This window comes from Salvelinus namaycush, chromosome 1 (genome assembly GCF_016432855.1).
Source record: "Salvelinus namaycush isolate Seneca chromosome 1, SaNama_1.0, whole genome shotgun sequence".
NCBI lineage: Eukaryota > Metazoa > Chordata > Actinopteri > Salmoniformes > Salmonidae > Salvelinus > Salvelinus namaycush.
The window spans coordinates 62,341,456-62,359,783 of record NC_052307.1 but is presented as its reverse complement, the minus strand read 5'-3'; the positions used below and the strand labels follow the sequence as shown (position 1 = coordinate 62,359,783).

General features: G+C 44.8%; 1 protein-coding gene across 2 annotated transcripts in view; it reads left to right on the top strand.

Moving 5' to 3' along the window:
* The window catches only part of LOC120046701 (F-actin-monooxygenase MICAL2-like), a 48,309-nt gene that overhangs the window by 26,475 nt on the left and 3,506 nt on the right, over nt 1–18,328 (top strand). The window contains exons 3-18 of one of the 2 annotated variants that reach the window (XM_038992130.1): nt 2–209; nt 736–852; nt 2,948–3,049; nt 5,109–5,264; nt 5,424–5,524; nt 6,092–6,349; nt 6,462–6,577; nt 6,725–6,851; nt 7,031–7,127; nt 8,422–8,569; nt 9,312–9,511; nt 11,086–11,186; nt 11,471–11,542; nt 11,661–11,798; nt 13,871–13,978; nt 18,051–18,228. In XM_038992130.1, the coding sequence (XP_038848058.1) occupies nt 2–209; nt 736–852; nt 2,948–3,049; nt 5,109–5,264; nt 5,424–5,524; nt 6,092–6,349; nt 6,462–6,577; nt 6,725–6,851; nt 7,031–7,127; nt 8,422–8,569; nt 9,312–9,511; nt 11,086–11,186; nt 11,471–11,542; nt 11,661–11,798; nt 13,871–13,978; nt 18,051–18,228 (2,227 nt within the window). The remainder of the gene's footprint in view (nt 1; nt 210–735; nt 853–2,947; nt 3,050–5,108; nt 5,265–5,423; nt 5,525–6,091; nt 6,350–6,461; nt 6,578–6,724; nt 6,852–7,030; nt 7,128–8,421; nt 8,570–9,311; nt 9,512–11,085; nt 11,187–11,470; nt 11,543–11,660; nt 11,799–13,870; nt 13,979–18,050; nt 18,229–18,328) is intronic. The other variant, XM_038992139.1, reaches the window with a different exon arrangement.

Genomic DNA, 18,328 nt, shown 5'->3' with positions numbered 1-18,328 from the left:
GTGCCTGATCATCGGGGGAGGCCCATGTGGCTTGCGGACGGCCATTGAGCTGGCTCTGCTGGGGGCCAAGGTGGTGGTGATTGAGAAGAGGGACACCTTCTCCAGGAACAACGTGCTGCACTTGTGGCCCTACACCATCCACGACCTCAAGGGCCTCGGGGCCAAGAAGTTCTACGGCAAATTCTGTGCTGGAGCCATAGACCACATCAGTAAGTACTTTTACATGTGGGGTAAACATTTCATCAGGAAACCTTTCTGCACGTACAGCCATAGCAGTTGTGATTAATAACAGCCATTTCCCATAGCCCGACATGTATTTACTTTTGCAGTGGAATATTTTGCTTATTGATATTGTTAGATTCAGCTTATGATTATGCTATTGTATCCTATTCCCCTCCAAAGCAATTTTTTGTCTGGTAACCTTGATGCTGCCAATCCCTTCCATTGCATAATGTCAAGGTTGTTAGCCATAGAAGGTGAAACTTCCATCTGCTCTTAGCTACAGAGATACAAAGCAGAGCTGCCAACTGCTGGTGTTGAAGGCAAATCTTTCTACAGCTCTCAAGTGAGGCCAAAGTGAGGCCAAAGGCCAAGTTTTGTTGTGTGTATAATGTGTAAATGCGTGGATGCCTGTGCAGTGTGCATGTACTAGGTACTGTATTAGATAATGCAGAAAATACAGCTGGGTTTCTTGCATGGTTCTAAGAACTCCTGATTCTTGTCTGTGTTTGCCAGGTATTCGTCAGCTCCAGCTCATGCTGCTGAAGATCGCCCTGCTCATAGCTGTGGAGTTCCATGTCAATGTGGAGTTTGTCAAACTGCTGGAACCTCCAGAGAACCAGGAGAATGACGGTGAGTGACAGCCCACTTACAGGCCGTCACTTACAGTAGCTGTATGTCCATTGAACTCCATCAACATTGGCCTAATACCCATCAACCCATCATCCCTGCTCCTTCCTGCTAACAATTAAGGGTCTTTTGGCTGTAGTTCAGGGGTTCAGGCAAGGGCTAGGTTACAGCATTTGGTACCAGACTTCCAATATCAGACAGGTTAGTTGGGGTTGAAGGGCTTCATGCAATGCATTTGGAGAACATCAACAGTGCACATTAACAGTAAGACTGTTACAGATGATTTTAATTTGAGCCAGTTTGCTACAGCAGGAAAATAATCATGCAGCAACAGGAAATGTGAATTGTTATGTGGATTATAATTAATGGACATTTTTGTAGAGATTGATACATTTTTCTTAAGGGAAAATCAAGTCTGAAATTTCAAAGTGGAAATGACCAACTTCAGAAGCCTTTTGAAAAACCTCAAATACATTACAAGTTTAAAATTTCCTGCATTGCAGGAAAGTTCTCCTGCAACAGGGGGATCAAATTAAGATCCTACATCTGTATGTGGCTGCCCAGAGGATCCCAACACAGTATATTCTCTCCCACACCATGCATTCCGCTGCTTTACATCACTGTACCTTGAGCTACAGGGAGTTACTGAAGTCCATAACTAGTACCTTTTGGAGTAGTTCTGCCTCCCCATTCAACAGTGTATCTCCTTGGCAACCAGCAGTAAACAGCAGCACTGTTACAGCAGTGCACTGATCACCCTTTATTTGATATTTGCGTTGCCATGGGAATCAAAATGTTTAAAAGTCATAATCATTGCTTCACCATTCCTATTCAGCTGCTAATGGTTAGCAACCTCCCCAGATGCTAATGTTATTTTATGGCTGCTGCTGAGCAAAGCACACAGTAAATTCAGTGAGCAGAGCAGACCTAGTGGCTTTGTTTAAGGAGCAGCAGAGCCAAATTACGGCCATGAAAGTTAATTATGAGCTGATTAGCCAGTGTAATTACAACCGTGCCACCTCGGCTAAGTTCTTATAACAGTACAGTACTAGCTGCTTCAAGATGTGAACACTACGGGGTGTGTGGTGATGTGGCGCCGAGCTGAAAGGCTGGCTATCTGAAATAGCTCTACACTTGACCCCCCTCCCTCCTACAGAGCTTTGTTGATTGGACTCCTGGACTGGAGGTCATTAGCTATCCCATGTGGCCTCGACAGCGACGTCAACCAACTGATAAAAACAAGAGTCTTTACTAAATTTGGATACAGAATGGTCCCCCTACTTTTGCTGTCACAGGGTGCTCGGTGTCCTTGACATGATGGAATGCATTTTTGACATGGTGATATTACACAGTGGATAGACAGCCAACCCAACGTTGCTGGGGTCTCACACTGCCTCTGTGGCTGACATCATTCACCACATTTGATCCACTACGTGCTAAAATGTACTGAATTATATACTGTAGATGGCTAACGCCCTGGTATCAATTATACAGTACAAGTGAGACTGACATTTTTATTTATTTATTTTATTTGTTACTTAACCAGGCAAGTCAGTTAAGAACAAATTCTTATTTACAATGACGTGCTAGGGACAGTGGGTTAACTGCCTTGTTCAGGGGCAGAACGATAGATTTTTACCTTGTCAGCTCGGGGATTCGATCTAGCAACCTTTCAGTTACTGGCCCAACACGCTAACCACTAGGCTACCTGCCGCCCCACATTAATCAACATCTTATATAATTACAGCACGGTATAGTCTGCTGAGCTAAATGACACAATGTGTGTGACCTCTGTGTCACCCTCTTTGTTGAGAGCTGTCAGGATTAGCAAAGCCTTTTCCCCACTGGTGTTGATAGGCATCATAAATATTGTTCCCCAGAAATAACAGGCCAAAAGAGCAACCAAGTAAATATTGTGTCTGTTTCTCTAGCCCATGTCCTCTCATTCTCTCTATCTGGGTTGAACTCTACCCGTTTGTATACTGATAAGTATATTTGTTTGAGGTGTGTGTCCCTGTGAATGTGGAACTGTACTGACCTTCTCTCCCCTCCTCTCCTCCCTTCCTGCTCTCTCTCCTCTCCTCTGTCTGTGTTTCAGGGCCTGGCTGGAGAGCTGAGATCAGGCCTGCCGATCACCCCGTGGCAAACATTGACTTTGACGTGGTGGTGGGGGCTGATGGGAGGAGAAATACCCTGGAAGGTGAGAACTCTGGAGGGATGGGAGGGTGACAGGTTGTATCCTAGCAGAGTATATCTACATTCCGTTAATGACCTGACCCCAGACATAGGATATGGTGATATGGTACTGTATATGATATCATGTGATGACATCCGTGGAATGGCTCTCTCTGAGATTGCTCAATATGTTTACTAAACACTACTTATTCCAAAGCTAAATTTAGCTCCAAGTTAAATTGCAGTTGGATATTATCTGGAGCGCCTTCAAACACAATTTCTATATTGAAAAGTATGTTTATGTAGCTTTGTTGACAGTAGCTTGTTTCAAATAATATCCAGGACACCTTTCTCATATAATTATTTTGTCTGGATAACAGCCTAACAACTGTAACTAAGAAACATACGATTGTTATTGGCTGCGGCTTTTGGCTACACAAAGCATCCATTTAAAAAAAGCATAGTCTCATCCAAGAAAGTTAGGAAGCCATAAAATCAAGCTCGCCTCTGTAAAACGATACCCTATGTCATTAATCTCTCCTTCAAAGGACAAGGTTACACATGAAATCACCATCTCTCTGTACCTTAATAAAAAAGATCTTTGACCCTGTTTGTGTAGTCATCTGGATGCTGTTCAACAGTTGATGCATGCATGTTGGACTCTCCCTCACAGATGCCTGTCATCTCCTCACCAATCCACATCAGATGCTTATTCCTAAAAAGGGCATTTTCTGTCTCCAAACAATGAGGCGTTTAGGTCATCGTCTGATGACGAAAAGCCAGAGGAAAACTTTCTTTTTAGAAGTCCTTCTACTTTTGAACTGCCATGCAAGTCCTGTCTGAGAGGAGGGTTAAATATACTGCAATCTGTTCTGTACCCAGCTAATCGTCTGAGAGGAACACAGCTGCATTGGAAAGAGTGATGTGACGGGGGGGAAATGCCCCAGTGAATTAGCAGTGACCGTAATGGAACATTTCTGGCTCATATTAAAATGCTACCTCCTTCTAGAAAAGCATCTCTCAGAAGCTCATACATTATTTTGTAGGAGGAAGAGAGGCCGAACACATTAGAACATTCATCTTCCTTTCCTTCCGGAGTCACAGGTGTAGAGGTAATGTTGATGTGTTTTCTTTCGCTAGAGGGCTTTGGTACAGAACCCTCCTCTTCCCCAGGACAGTTATAAGCATACTAACATGTGGCCTGTGGGACATACATCCTGGAGTGACATATCCCGGGTATTGGCTGTGGTTGGTTGCCTTTTCCAGGCTTTAGGAGCTTTGGTAGAGCTTTGACATCACAAAGAGACTTTAAAAAAATTATATCACCATATTCTCTTACACAAAGGCAAGGTTTTGCATGTCATTTAAAAAGTCAGACAGCTTTTTATAAAACTGTAATTGTGAGAATAGCAGCAACAGGAACCCAAGTGAATAGCAGTCTGGCATTAAAAGTCTGAGCCCATGCTTCAGTCTATTTTAAGGCTTGTCTGCAGTTATGTTTGGCCCTGGATAGGACACAGAAAGTTAATGTTAAATGAGCCTCTAAAATGTCTCCATTAAAAAAAAGAAGAAATTCAGGATCAGTGAGAGGATGGCATTACATTTCCCCAATGTTTCTATCTGAAGAGGAACTGATTCTGTTCTATTGTTGTTGATATCCTAAATAGCAGAAGTGTACGCAATTGCAGCCAATAATAGTACATATTGCAAAATCTCACCGTGAAAAAACGAGACTGCACCTTTTCTTACGATAGTCCAGTTCATGTAAGGAGTGGCTGCACTCTACTCCACCTGAAGTTGTGAAAGTTAATCAACCTGGAAAACATATTTATTAGATCATAACATTTTAGTACTGACCCAACTCTCCCGCCGAGGGTTTTGTTCCCCTGGTGATATAAACAGTATCACCTCGGTAACAAGCCTCTCTGATCCTAAAATAACTGGCCTGTGATTACAGCTCAGTGCTAGATTTCCTCTGGATTAGTATGACTCCGCTGGCCTGGCCAGAGAATAGTAACATCCCATCTCTCTCTCTCTCTATCCCTCTCTCTCTTTCTCTATCTCCCTCTTTCTCTCGCTCTCAGGGTTCAAGAGGAAGGAGTTCCGTGGTAAGCTGGCTATCGCCATCACGGCCAACTTTGTCAACAGGAACACCACGGCCGAGGCCAAGGTGGAGGAGATCAGCGGTGTGGCCTTCATCTTTAACCAGAAGTTCTTCCTGGACCTCAAAGAGGAAACAGGTGGGCCTGAGATCCCCCACAGCCAATGAGTCAGCCAGAGGAGCAGACTGCCCCTAGAATGCACTTAAATCCACACATTGTCAAACAACAGCAATCTTCAACCCTGTCATTATCATGGGGGGTTTTAACCTTCCTGTCTGTGTCTGTCATTTGTTGCAGGTATTGACCTGGAGAACATTGTGTACTACAAGGACAACACACACTACTTTGTCATGACAGCAAAGAAGCAGAGCCTACTGGACAAGGGTGTCATCATTCATGTGAGCAAACATTGTTTAGATCAGGGATCATCAACTAGATTCAGACGCGGGCCGATTTTTCCTGCTGTCCGAGGGTGTTGTATTCAGATGTGTGTGTGAGAGAGGAAGAGAAATAGAGAGAGGGGGGAGAGAGAAGGAGAGGTGAGGAGTTAATAGAGGAGGGTGCTGGGTCGGAGGAATCTCATCCTTGGTGGTCTGCCAGCTGAACAGCCCATGAGCCGGGCGGGCACCACAATGACATCCATGAAAGCTAAGTGTTATAAACATCCCTAAAGGAGCACATATTTCACTGGCTTATGACTCCCTCTCAGTGCTCGTTCTCACTTCAATTGCCAGGGTTCTGCATGAGTCATCCCATGAATTCATTCATAAAGACAATGTGGGACTTTGAGACTGGCGTCACAGTACAATTTAAAGAGCATCCATCTTTAATGGTCCTCTAATATACGAGCTGAATAACTGTTATTACACCTGGGGTATCAATGTTGCATCTCATTTTGCCTCTTTTACTTCATCCTTTTGGTCATGGTCTCTCATAAACACAATTCCCCTGACTTTGTCTCGTAGGACTACATAGACACAGAGATGCTGCTGAGCAGTGAGAATGTGAACCAGGAAGCTCTGCTGGGTTACGCCCGCGAAGCCGCTGACTTTGGCACCAACTACCAGCTTCCCACGCTGGACTTTGCCATAAATGCCTGTGGCCAGCCGGACGTGGCCATGTTTGACTTCACCAGCATGTATGCCTCGGAGAACGCAGCGCTGGTCAGAGAACGCTTCGGACATCAGCTACTGGTGGCACTGGTTGGGGACAGCTTGTTAGAGGTGAGGAGGCTGTGACAACAGGGTTCAATCATGCTTTAAAATGGTTGGACATTAATACTGCATGTTCAGCTAAATGTACTGTTATGCTGATGTTATGTGTCTGTGTGTGCAGCCGTTCTGGCCAATGGGTACAGGGTGTGCGAGAGGCTTCCTGGCTGCTTTTGACTCAGCCTGGATGGTGAAAAGGTGGGCTGAGGGCAGGACCCCTCTGGAGGTGCTAGCTGAGAGGTCAGTGGTCAGCACACATACTGTACACACACACACACACACACACACACACACACACACACACACACACACACACACACACACACACACACACACACACACACACACACACACACACACACATACTAAATATATATATTTCTCCAGGGAGAGTCTTTACAGAATCCTGCCGCAGACAACCACTGAAAACATTGGCAAAAACTTTGAGCAGTACACCATTGACCCTGGGACTCGGTATCCCAACCTCATCTCCACCTGTGTCAGGCAAAACCAGGTACGAAGGCCGTTCTCAAGGATCACATTGCTTACTGCAGTATTCACTTTCTGCTGTCACCAATATCAGATTCACCCTTAACATTAACACAAAAAGGATGGACTGTGCTTGTCTTCTTATCTCTTCTTATCTATTCTTCTGCCTAAATCTCAGCTGTGTCTCTTTGTTATTTCTTCCAGGTGCGTCACCTGTACATCAATGGAGAGCTGCCAGTGAAGTCGTGCTCTCTGGAGCGTAATGCTACAATACGTCGCCCTGTGAACCTGGCCAGACGAGGTGAGCCACACACGATACAAGAGAGGCCAGAGAGACTGTGGAGTTGGGAGGCTTTAGTACAGTGTGTTTGGATACCGTTGTCTAGTATGGACTTACCTCTGATCCAGTGCATGGCTCCAACCTACAGAACATGTTGTGATCTCTATTCAACTGGTTCAAGTAACTCATTTGAAAATGATGACCGATGAGTCCCTTGGGTTTCATGGGCCCAAATATCGGCAGCACTCATTCATTCAGTGGCTATTTACCCAAAGGTAGGAGAAGATAAGCCATTCCACTGTAGTTCTATTGAGTTCTCTCCCGTTCCCTGTGCTCTGGGAGTGTTCTGAGACAGAGGCCCACAGCAGTCTTTAAGGTGAGGCAGACCTTTTCTCTCGCTAACAGGAGTGTCAGACTGAGGACGGGCCCGCATTAATCTCTGCTTAGGAAATAAGTCGCCGTCTGAGGTTTGTTTTTACAATGATCCATGGTGAGAGGGGAGTTTTGGTGAAGCCTCTTGACTGTGGACAGGGTCATATAGGGTACATACCCCCCCTCCATATATTCATCATTTAATTGGAGGCCAAAGCTGGTGGTTCTGTGTATTGTGAAAAACATGACTTGATACACTAATAGTTAAACGCATCTGTGATATCTTTAGGATGTTCTCAGATACCAGACCTAACAAAGTCTAGCAGGTTACATTTCAAGATATTTTTGGCCCCATGGATCATGTTAAACATGAGTACTGTCTCCATCATCAGAAAATGTTTCTTCCATGTATACAGTATCTCTTTAAGCACACGCTGGCCTCTACATAATGCACTAAACACAATGTTACACAACCATTGGTCCTATTACACAATGACAGACAGGTTCAACATGTCCTGACAGAGTCATGTGCATACTTCAGCCCCTATTCTAACTTACCTCTTATCAGTCTTACCTCTCATTAACGTCACCTGCTGTCACTGTCCCACATCTATGATCTCACTTCCTGTTAGCTCTGTGTTTGTGTTGCCAGGTGAGTGGGTGGGTGGCTGTTAGCTGGGTTGAGGTTAGTATTTTATTTATTTGGATCCCCATCAGCTTTCGCAGAAGCATCAGCTACTCTTCCTGGTTTCCACAAAAACACAACACATGACAAGTGACAAAACACTGATACACTGATAGACAAGGACAGTCACACAAATGGAAAATAGGGCAATGGAAAACAAACATCTATGTTCTTCTTATTGGACCAACTTAGGTAGTGCCTCCCTTTTTCACGCCATTTTCACCCTACTGAACACCTTGTTCCTGTCTGTGTGTGTAGAGTCGGAGATCAGGCCGGGGAGGCTGCTGACGTGGTGTCAGAAACAGACCGAGGGCTACAGGAACGTGAGCGTGACAGACCTGACCACCTCGTGGCAGAGTGGCCTGGCTCTCTGTGCCCTCATCCACCGGTTCAGATCCCACCTCATGTATGTATAGCAAAACACTGCAACACACAACTACCCTGTAAACCACCACAGTAAGACTGGCCTCATGTACCTTACTGTAACTGTAAATGACCTCAGCACTCTCTCTTTTCTCCTCATAAACCATGTGTGAGACTTCTTCATGTCACACCCTGGCATGTAGCACTTCGTCATTGTAGGTCGATAGACTGGCTCCTCATAAAATGCCTCTATGGTATATTGTGTAATGGGGAATTTCCTCATTAGGCTAACATTTACATCAAGACACCAGTAATAGCAACACTTCTTACACCCACACCGTAATATTGTCTCCTTCTGACGGTGTTCACTCACAGCCCGTCTTTGTGTGAGAGTAAATGTAAGTGGTGGGTGTTAAGGACTTTTGAGCTTCATCAAAGAGCCTTTTTCCCGATGTCAGTTCTCTCTCTCTCTCTCTCTCTCTCTGTTACTGATAGGTGTGATGAAACAGAGCACACAGAAGACACAACCGCTTTTAGAGAAACCCTGTAGTATGTGAAAGGGAGTTTGGAAAGCATAACTATGTATTACATGTCACACTCAGTATGTAGGGCAGTTTGTTATTTCTGACTTCTTCTTTATGGTAAAGTGAGGGCTACACTGCTCGTCTAGAACAGTTTCATAACTTCTATGTTGACGCCAGCTTAGTCTTATAAAGCCTTCACCTAGTTACCCACACAACATTACAACAACATCGCGTGATATCATTTCAATCGGTTTCCCTCAGAGAGTTTGATTCGCTGAATGAGGAGGATTCGGCTAACAACCTCCAGCTGGCATGTGACCTGGCTGAGCGGGAGTTTGGGATCCGGCCCTTCACCACTGGGGAGGAGATGGCTGCTGGTCAGGAACCAGACAAGACCAGAATGGTCACCTACCTCTCCAAGTTCTACGAGCTGTTCCGCGGCACCCCCCTCCCCGTCTCAGGTACGCCTCACACCCCTCACCCCATAGACACGTCTGTCCTGAAGCCCCAGACTTCAGATTTCACTCCCGCACACACCCACACAGATATGCACGCACGCACACACGCACACGCGCACGCACACACGCACACGCACACGCACACGCACGCACACGCACGCGCACGCACACGCACACGCGCACGCGCACGCGCACACGCACACGCACACGCGCACACACACACACACACACACACACACACACACACACACACACACACACACACACACACACACACACACACACACACACACACACACACACACACACACACACACAGTAGCAGCCCTTTATATCGTCAGGTCTTTTTTAAAAGGCTCCTTCCCATGTCAAGAGTTATTTTTAAATGCAGCAGAAGCATTTGGCTCAGAACACTTCATTAGGAGGAGCAGACAGGGTGGAGAGGCATATGGTCCTACTGCTCTGCCCTGGCCACAGGCTCCCCCTGTAGACACACTCACACACACATTCATGCTACACTTACATCACAACGGCTGCCACCAGACTCTCATTATTATTGCTAAATACTGCACAATTTAAATACTAGCACCCCTATCCCCATTCCCCATAATGAGTGTAAATATTGGACTATAAATTGTGCCTTCCTGTATTATACCCTTGGTAAAATGTTTATTCTATTCTACTGAGCCATTTACTTCATGTTCGTATTCTTATCATTTATTATTGTTGTTGCATTGTCGAGAAGGAACCTGCAAGTAAGCATTTATTTGGACTGTGTATACCATGTGTAGCCCGTACATACGACTAATAACAAAACCTGAAACTTCATACTTTAACACCTCGTCATTGTCACCCTCGAAGGCCCTACCACTCCACTGTGTCCACTGTATTAAAAGCCCAGCCTCTCACTTGTTTGGCCATTTCTTTACATATCAAGCTGTCTCTGTCCTTAATGTAATTCATCCCTTTGCTTCTGGGCTGACCCCTGCTTTCTTTCAGATAAGTTATGTCTTTCTAGAGACACTTTAGCCGGTGTGTGTGAGGGTATGAGATTTCATCTAGCTTCCTCTGCGTTGCACAACCTTATCAGTCACATTGTCTGGCATGAGAGGAATGCACATCTGCCCAGCACAGTGTAGGTTACCTTACAGATAGTTTCTGAGTCTCGGATGCCTGGAGAGAAAACACTACACCTTACTCCAGTTTCTGGTCTGACATGCCTAAGGTGAACAGAGCATATTATCAGTTGTACTAGCTTTATGGTCTCTGAGAGGTCACATGCTATGCCTCTATCCACAGCAAAGCTGGTTTCCCACATGACGGAATGAGGATGTACTATTTAGCAATAATTGTATACATTCTTATGATCTGAAGTGAAGTGTTCCCAGTATTGGTTTCCACAAAAAAGCCCTTTATTTATTAGGTGGCATTTCTCATGAAAAGCAGATGGTCTTGCCCCATCTGGTTCCTTCCAACACTATAATATTAGGTTTCTTTTAGATTGATTTTATTTGGCATTCATGGCTGAGCTCCGTGGAATATATCATACCTTTTAATGTACTCATGTTTCTTTGCAGATTCTAGAGGGGCCGACGAAAACAGTGAAGACTATCCTTCCAAGGCAGTCAGAAGTATGAACAAAGTTCTGAACTTGGTACCAAGAAAGAGGGTACCAAAGGTAATCACACTCCTCTCTCAAAGGTGCCTGTCTGCCTTGATAACTACTGCAACTTGAGAGCCATTTCAGCCTTCCTGTGTTATCATTTCAAAAGTCATTTCATTTGAATAAGTGGACTGTATTGGGGCCTTCCACAAGTTAAATGTATAAATACAGATCATTCTTCTAGAGTTTTTTTGAGATGGGCTCTTTTTAATTAGTTCACTTTCATGTTGAATCTTTTTACCATTGAGTGCAGTCGAAAATATTTAGTCATATACTATGGCCTGTTTGTTTTCTTTCAGGATGAGAAGACGCTAGAAGATACTGACCCAACATACAAAAGGAGACGAAAAGTCTGCAGTTACTTGGAAGAGGTAGTTATTATCATCAAACTACCATTTCATAATGACATTCTAAGCGCACCAACGCCAAATACGACAAAATACCATTTATTTTGGCCCTGATAACTCAAGTCACTATTTCTCATGACAGGCAACCAACTTCTCCAGTCAGAGTGCGTCCTGTGTGGGTGAGGGGAGGGAGGTGAAGGAGAACAAGGTCCGCTCCATGGCCAGCCAGCTCCTGTCCAAGTTTGAGGAGAGCAACCCCAGTTTCACCCTCCGGAGACAGGTCAGAACCACCAAGATATGTCTTCCATCTCCCCTCCTCAGGACTTTGTCAGTGTTGGACAGTGTCCTCCATAGCTTATACAGTACTATAGTATGGTATAGTACCTGGCATGTTTGTTCTCAGATGCCTTATACCACAGTGTGCTATAGAACAGAGGCGTCACTACAGACACCCTAGTTCGATTCCAGGCTGTATCACAACCGGCTGTGAATGGGAGTCCCATTGGGCGGTGCACAATTGGCCCAGCGTCGTCCGGGTTTGGCCGGTGTAGGCCGCCATTGAAAATAAGAATTTGTTCTTAACTGTTTGGTGAGATACTTAACTTATCTTGCAAGTCACTTTCTCTCTTTTCTTCCTTTTCTGTCTTTCTACTAACCTTTTTCCTTGGCTTTGTTTCTGGCTGACAAACCCCATCAGTCTCCGTGTGATTGGGGTTCTGAGAGGGCCCCTCGGCCACGCTCCATGGACATGACTGAGACCCCACGCTTCACCAACCTCAGGCAGCAGACCCCACTCAACCCTCCCCCCAAGACACAGGTAGAGGACTGGAGCAGGCCTGGTCAACATACTGTAATACACACGCATACCCACGCTAATACACTCTGCAGAACACACACTGTCACTCAGTTTTGGTATACACTCACTCACAAACCAGTCATTATCTACCTGGAGTGAGAGTGTTAAATGCTCCCTGTGGGTTGGAAATGAAAAATAAGCCCCCCAGTGAAGTAGATTCACACGATAAAGAAAAGCATGGGGCATAAATCTCCCTCCTATTCTCTCCAGCTGTTAAACTACTGGAGCCTGTTAGCTGCAATTGCTTCTTGTTTTCTCATCAAGCTTACCTTGAGTTGACGGAGAGCCATAGAACTGCAGCTCACATGTGCTGTGTGTTTTCAGTTTCCGTCTGCAACCTGTGCCAAATATGCAGCTGAGTGCATCGCTCGGCCCCCACCACAGCCTCCTCCCAAACCCAAGCTCTCTCCCCAGCTTCAAGCCCAGCTTCAGTCTCAGCACCAGCCCCAACCCCAGTTCCAGCCCCAACCTAAGCTCCAACCCCCATCCATCCCACATCCCACCCTCAGGAAGGTCAGACAGGCTGATCAGACATGTGCTCAGATGCAACCTCAGACGCAGCCTCAAAAGCCAGAGAGCACAAAGTACACTGGCTACTCTCCCTCCTGCCACTCAGCAGTCCTAGCCATGTCTAGAATGCTCCAACGCCTTCAGGAAGTGGAGGAAAAGATCACCCAGGTGACCTATTCCCCTCTCATTTCCTTTCCTTTCCTCTCCTTTCCTTTCCATCTGTCCATTTCTCTTTGTCTGCTCTGTCTTTTTCTATTGTTATTGCCTCCTACTGTGTGATCATATAAGACATCCTTTTTAGGAAAAGGCTGAATATGAATGATGAGATAATCATCGTGATTATACATTTAGCATTGTATAGCACATAGTCAGCTGGTGAAGTCAACCCCTAATCATCCACACTGACCACAATGGCAAGAACAGACCCACAGCCCTGGCAGAGACAAAGAGGCACAGAGGCTGCTGACTGGCAAGTTTAGCCAGTGGGCTGCCCTTGTAGCCTTGTTCTGTGCCAGTCCTGTGTGTCTGTCTGTCTCTGTCTGGGTCTCAGTCTGCTGTTCCAGGAGCACATGTATAAGAGTGGAGTCATCTCTGCTGGTGTGTCAAATTAGTATTACAAAAACTGCCACTCTACTCAACACAGCAACACTATTGTTCCCCACCACCCAATAAACGATGTGCCATCTAGATCCTTCAGTGGGAAAGTAGGACCAAAGTCCACTTATCTTGCTTAATCATTACGTTTGACATTTTAGTCATTTGGCAGACGCTCTTATCCAGAGCGATTTACAATAATGAGTGCATACATTTCATACTTTTATTTGTCCGTACGTTATAACTGATTTGGGAGTTAATAATCTGCCTAATTATGTTACTATTCAGACCCATTCATCAGACAGGGAGTATGTGGTACTGTGTTGCGGGTGCAGCTTTCTCTTTCTGATGCCTGTTCTTTGTCTCTGTGTCTCATGGTATGTGTCCTGCAGAAGAAAGCTCAGACCCAGAATGCTAGAGAGTTTCACAATAAAAGTATCAAGGAGAAAGCGGTCCACCTGAGAGCACTGTTCTCTGGGGATGTGAACTCTACGTCCCAGGTGACTATCTGACCCCTGAACTCTGACCCCTCACCTCTACCGTCCCTCAGTGTGTTTGTCGTGTTGCACGCTGGGTCTTGTTTGGCATTACTGCTGCTGCGCAGAGTTCATATAATCCTCCCTGTGTTGAAATTTAACATCCATCATCTCCAGAAGCATGACCTTTTTGGCGATGTCTTCATCAGCTGCTCAGAGTCTGTAGCAACAGAACACAGCTAGCGCAGGTGATTTCAGGTTATTGTAGGACACAGTGTTCTGTTATACAGATGTCGGATCTTAATTTGAGACAGTTTGCTAAAACAGGAAAATAATTCCTGCAGCAACAGGAAATTTGAATTATTATGTGGATTATAATTAATGGCCATTTTTTTGTTTTTTGTGTTGATACATTTTTCGTTAGGGCAAAGAAAGTCTGACATTTTAAAGTGGAAATTACAAACTTTAGAAACCTTTTTAAACTTTGAATACGCTACAAGTTTGCATTTGTGCAAGAAAATTCTCAGCAACAAAATAGTGATCAAATTAAGATCCTACATCTGTAATTTAAATCGCCTTCACTGTCAGTCAATATATGACTGTTTATGTTGTGGGTTTCAACAAGGCTTTTTTAAAACAATATAACGCCCTGTGAAAACACGTCAGGCAATTCGTTGTTTAAGCAGAAATCATCGTGATTCTATATTCCCACTGAGACAGACCTGCAGAAGAGAGCTCAGGCTGAAAACTAGGTAGCCTCCTCTCTCAGCTCTGTCTGTGATGGTAATTCGCCTACTCTGTGTGCTCTGAGACTCAGAGGGTTTCAGCATGGACACTGTTGAAAGGTTGCACTGGGTTCTCTGTGCTTCACTGGAAGAGGCTGCAGTCATCAAACAAGGTGTTTAGTGCTAGAGTAGTCATCATACTGCAATTTCCATTACAGGAAAAGGTATTTCCATGGTATTTTATCATCAAAAAAGATACTGCTCACCTTCTTTAAATGATTTTCCATCTCAATGGAAACCAGGGTAAGCTGTTGTGTTGAGGCTCAGCAGGTTGGGGTTTAGTTAATACTATGATAGGATAATGCCACGGAATACCTTTGCTTAAAGCTTATCCCCCTGTGCACGCCAGTTCTCATTCTAACTTATATCTAATTACTAACACTCAAAGTTCTCCTTTAATAATCCTCTCCCTCTCTTTTCATTTGCAAATCTCCCCTGTCCCATTCCTCACCTAGCTTGATTCTGATAAACAGGCCATTCCCTCAGAGTCTGATCCCATCCTCCCTAACCCCAGTCCAGAAGTCACCTCATTATACCTTTACCCAGATATCACCCTTTCTACCTTCTCACCTCCTCATCCCTATTCCTCATCCTCATCCTGTCTACTACAACCTCAGGTAAAAAAGTACCACATCCATGTCTGTCTCACTGTCTTGTATGTGTCCCTATCACTGTGTGTCATGCTACAACCTTTGTGATCATTTAACATTTATCATGAAGAAATACACGTTTTATCTAAATCACTCTGAATTTCCACTTCAATGGAATGCAGTGTCATGGAATACCAGGCGTTTTAGGCTTGAGGCCCAACCCACTAAGCATGCAAACTCTAATTTAACTCCCATCTGATGCTCATAATATCTTCCTCTCTTTGACTTTTCCATTCCCACACTAGTCTGGATCTGCTGGACAGACCATTCCCTCACCTCACATCCTCCCTGCTCCCCGTCCTAAAATCTCTTCATCACTACTTTGTCCAGAAATCACCCTTTCTACATTTTCACCCCCTCATACATATTCTCCGTCCTCTTCCTCCTCTTCCTGTCTACTTCAACATCAGGTATAAATAACCACATCCATGTCTGTGTTTCAGCATGTCAAATCCAATCAAATTATATTTGTCACATGCGCCGAATACAACAGGTGTAGACCTTACAGTGAAATGCTTGCTGTGTCCCTATCGTTGTGTGTTATGCTAAAACCTGTGATTATTCAATATTCATCACGCAGAGATATTGCACATCTTTAATCTGTAGCACTATAACTGAGTTGACGTCAAAATGGAATGTAGTGTTCTTGAGTTGAGACTAAGCAGGTTGGGGCTTGGTCAATAGGACGGTAGAGTGCCATGGAATACCAGGTACTGTAGGCCATCAAACTGAGCATGCCAACTATCATTTAACCTATCTGATTCTCAAAGTCTCTCTTTTAACAATCCTCTCCCTCTTTGACTTTCCATTCCTCTGTTTCCCATTCCCACCCTAGCCTGGATCTGCGGAACAGACCAGTCCCTCTCCTCCCATCCTCCCTGCTCCCACTCCTAAAGTCACTTCCCTCCTTTGTCCAGAAATCACCCTTTCTACCTTCTCACTCCCTCAAACCGTTTCTTCATCCTCATCCATTCTACTCCAACTCAAGGTGAAAACAAGCACATCCATTTCTCACCATCTGTCTGTCATGATGAAACCCATATCCCCTAATGGCAGAGCAAACATTATACTGTTATTTTGATGCACTAATCTATCCCTTATCGGTCACTGAACTGTTCAACTAAGTTTTCTTCTCTGTTTCCTCTAATTCCTTCATTCTTCATGGAAAACCAAAGACCAGTCAATCTGGGGCACTAGATATGCAGCTTTGTAAGAAAGAAATGCAAAGAGATCCCTTGAATGAGTCACATGTGGTGAGTGACTCTCGTGTGCCTCCAAACCATAGCACTATTTATGGCCACATCATTTCTATATGCAGAGCCTGCTGCCTCTCAGAGAAACACAAAATGAAGTGCTGTCTGTTTGATTTTAAACATGATGTTTAAATCTGGTTAATTGTATATATTTTAGAAGTATATATTTGTTTAACTTCTAATCTAATTTGAATGTAACTTACAGCTGTAGTTATTAACATCACAGTCATGTTGCTGTTTCAGTGTCACAGCAGTGGCTCCACATATGTATCCCAACAACAACGCACTGCAATACTACAACCAAAGCCAGAACCTGGTTTTAATAACGTCAAACAGGTATTTTGCCCCCAGCGCCACATGCCTGCTAAAGTAACTTGTACTATCCTCTAAATCACAAAGGACACGTGTAGACACAAAGGTCTTGCATGCAAGAAGCATTTGAGGTGTTTTTTAGCTATGCTGGGGCCTCTCATGCTAAGGTTGAATACATTTTTGTGGTGCTGCACTTTGTGGGTTAGACTGCCCCTCCCTGTCCACAGATTTCTGATAATTTTGAGCCAGCGCCGTGCAGTCAGTGCAATCTGAAGCATCCAGACAGGCACACTAGCTAACCATAATGAGAAAACATTCCCTCCTCTTCTGTGGCCATACTTTTGAGCTGAGACTCTTATTTTGATGAAAGAACTTTACTAACTTCCCCAGCAGTGGCCTTAGTCAGAGAACAAAATAGTCACTATCTATCTATCTATCTATCTATCTATCTATCTATCTATCTATCTATCTATCTATCTATCTATCTATCTATCTATCTATCTATACGATGTGGACTATCACTTTTGCTTTCATCATTCTGACCTTTATTCTTACTCTCTTTCTCCCTTTATTCTTACTCTCTTTCTCTCTTCCTACCTCTCGTCCTCCCTGTCTTCCTCCTGTCTTTTCCTCCTTGCTGCATGTCAGCGGACGGTGGGGAAGGTGTCTCTGGCTATAGCAGCCAGGGCTGAGACGCTGGTCACCCTCTATGAGACTGACCACAGGCCTAAAGCCTCCTCCCCCTGTTCACCCCCAGCCTCTGCGCCTCTGTCTCCGGTAAGCATGTCTGGCTGAGCATGCAGCCACTCAGACTGTACCAGCCTTGAACAACAGCCCTTATCTAGGTGAAGAACATAGAGCCAGGGCCTGGGAGATAGTCTGAGTCAGATGAAGAGAGATTGTGTAAAATAAGGATTGGGATGATTATTCTTTGCAGGACTCTTTATGCTTTGTGAATTAAAGGCCAAACTCGGCCATAAGGCCTTTTAGGGTCAAAGTTATGGAATCTGACACAAGTGCATCACTCCCTCATTATCGTCATTGTCTGGGCTGACAACGTTTGTAGCACTGTCTGCCTCTCTGTTCTGTTTCCCAGGGTTCCTTGCGGAGGGAGTTCCCCGGGTCTGGTGACCAGTGTCACTCCTGTCAGAAGCGCGTGTATGTGGTGGAGAGGATCAGTGCTGAGGGACTTTATTTCCACAGGGAGTGCTTTCGCTGTGACACCTGTGGCTCCGTCCTGCGCCAGGGAGGCCATGCCTTCGACTCTGAGCAGGGTATGTGTTTCCCAACACTAAGGTTTAGATGTTCGCTTACTGTCAATCAATCAATCTATCAAATCAGCAGTTGTGACAGAGTGCTATACAGATACCAAGC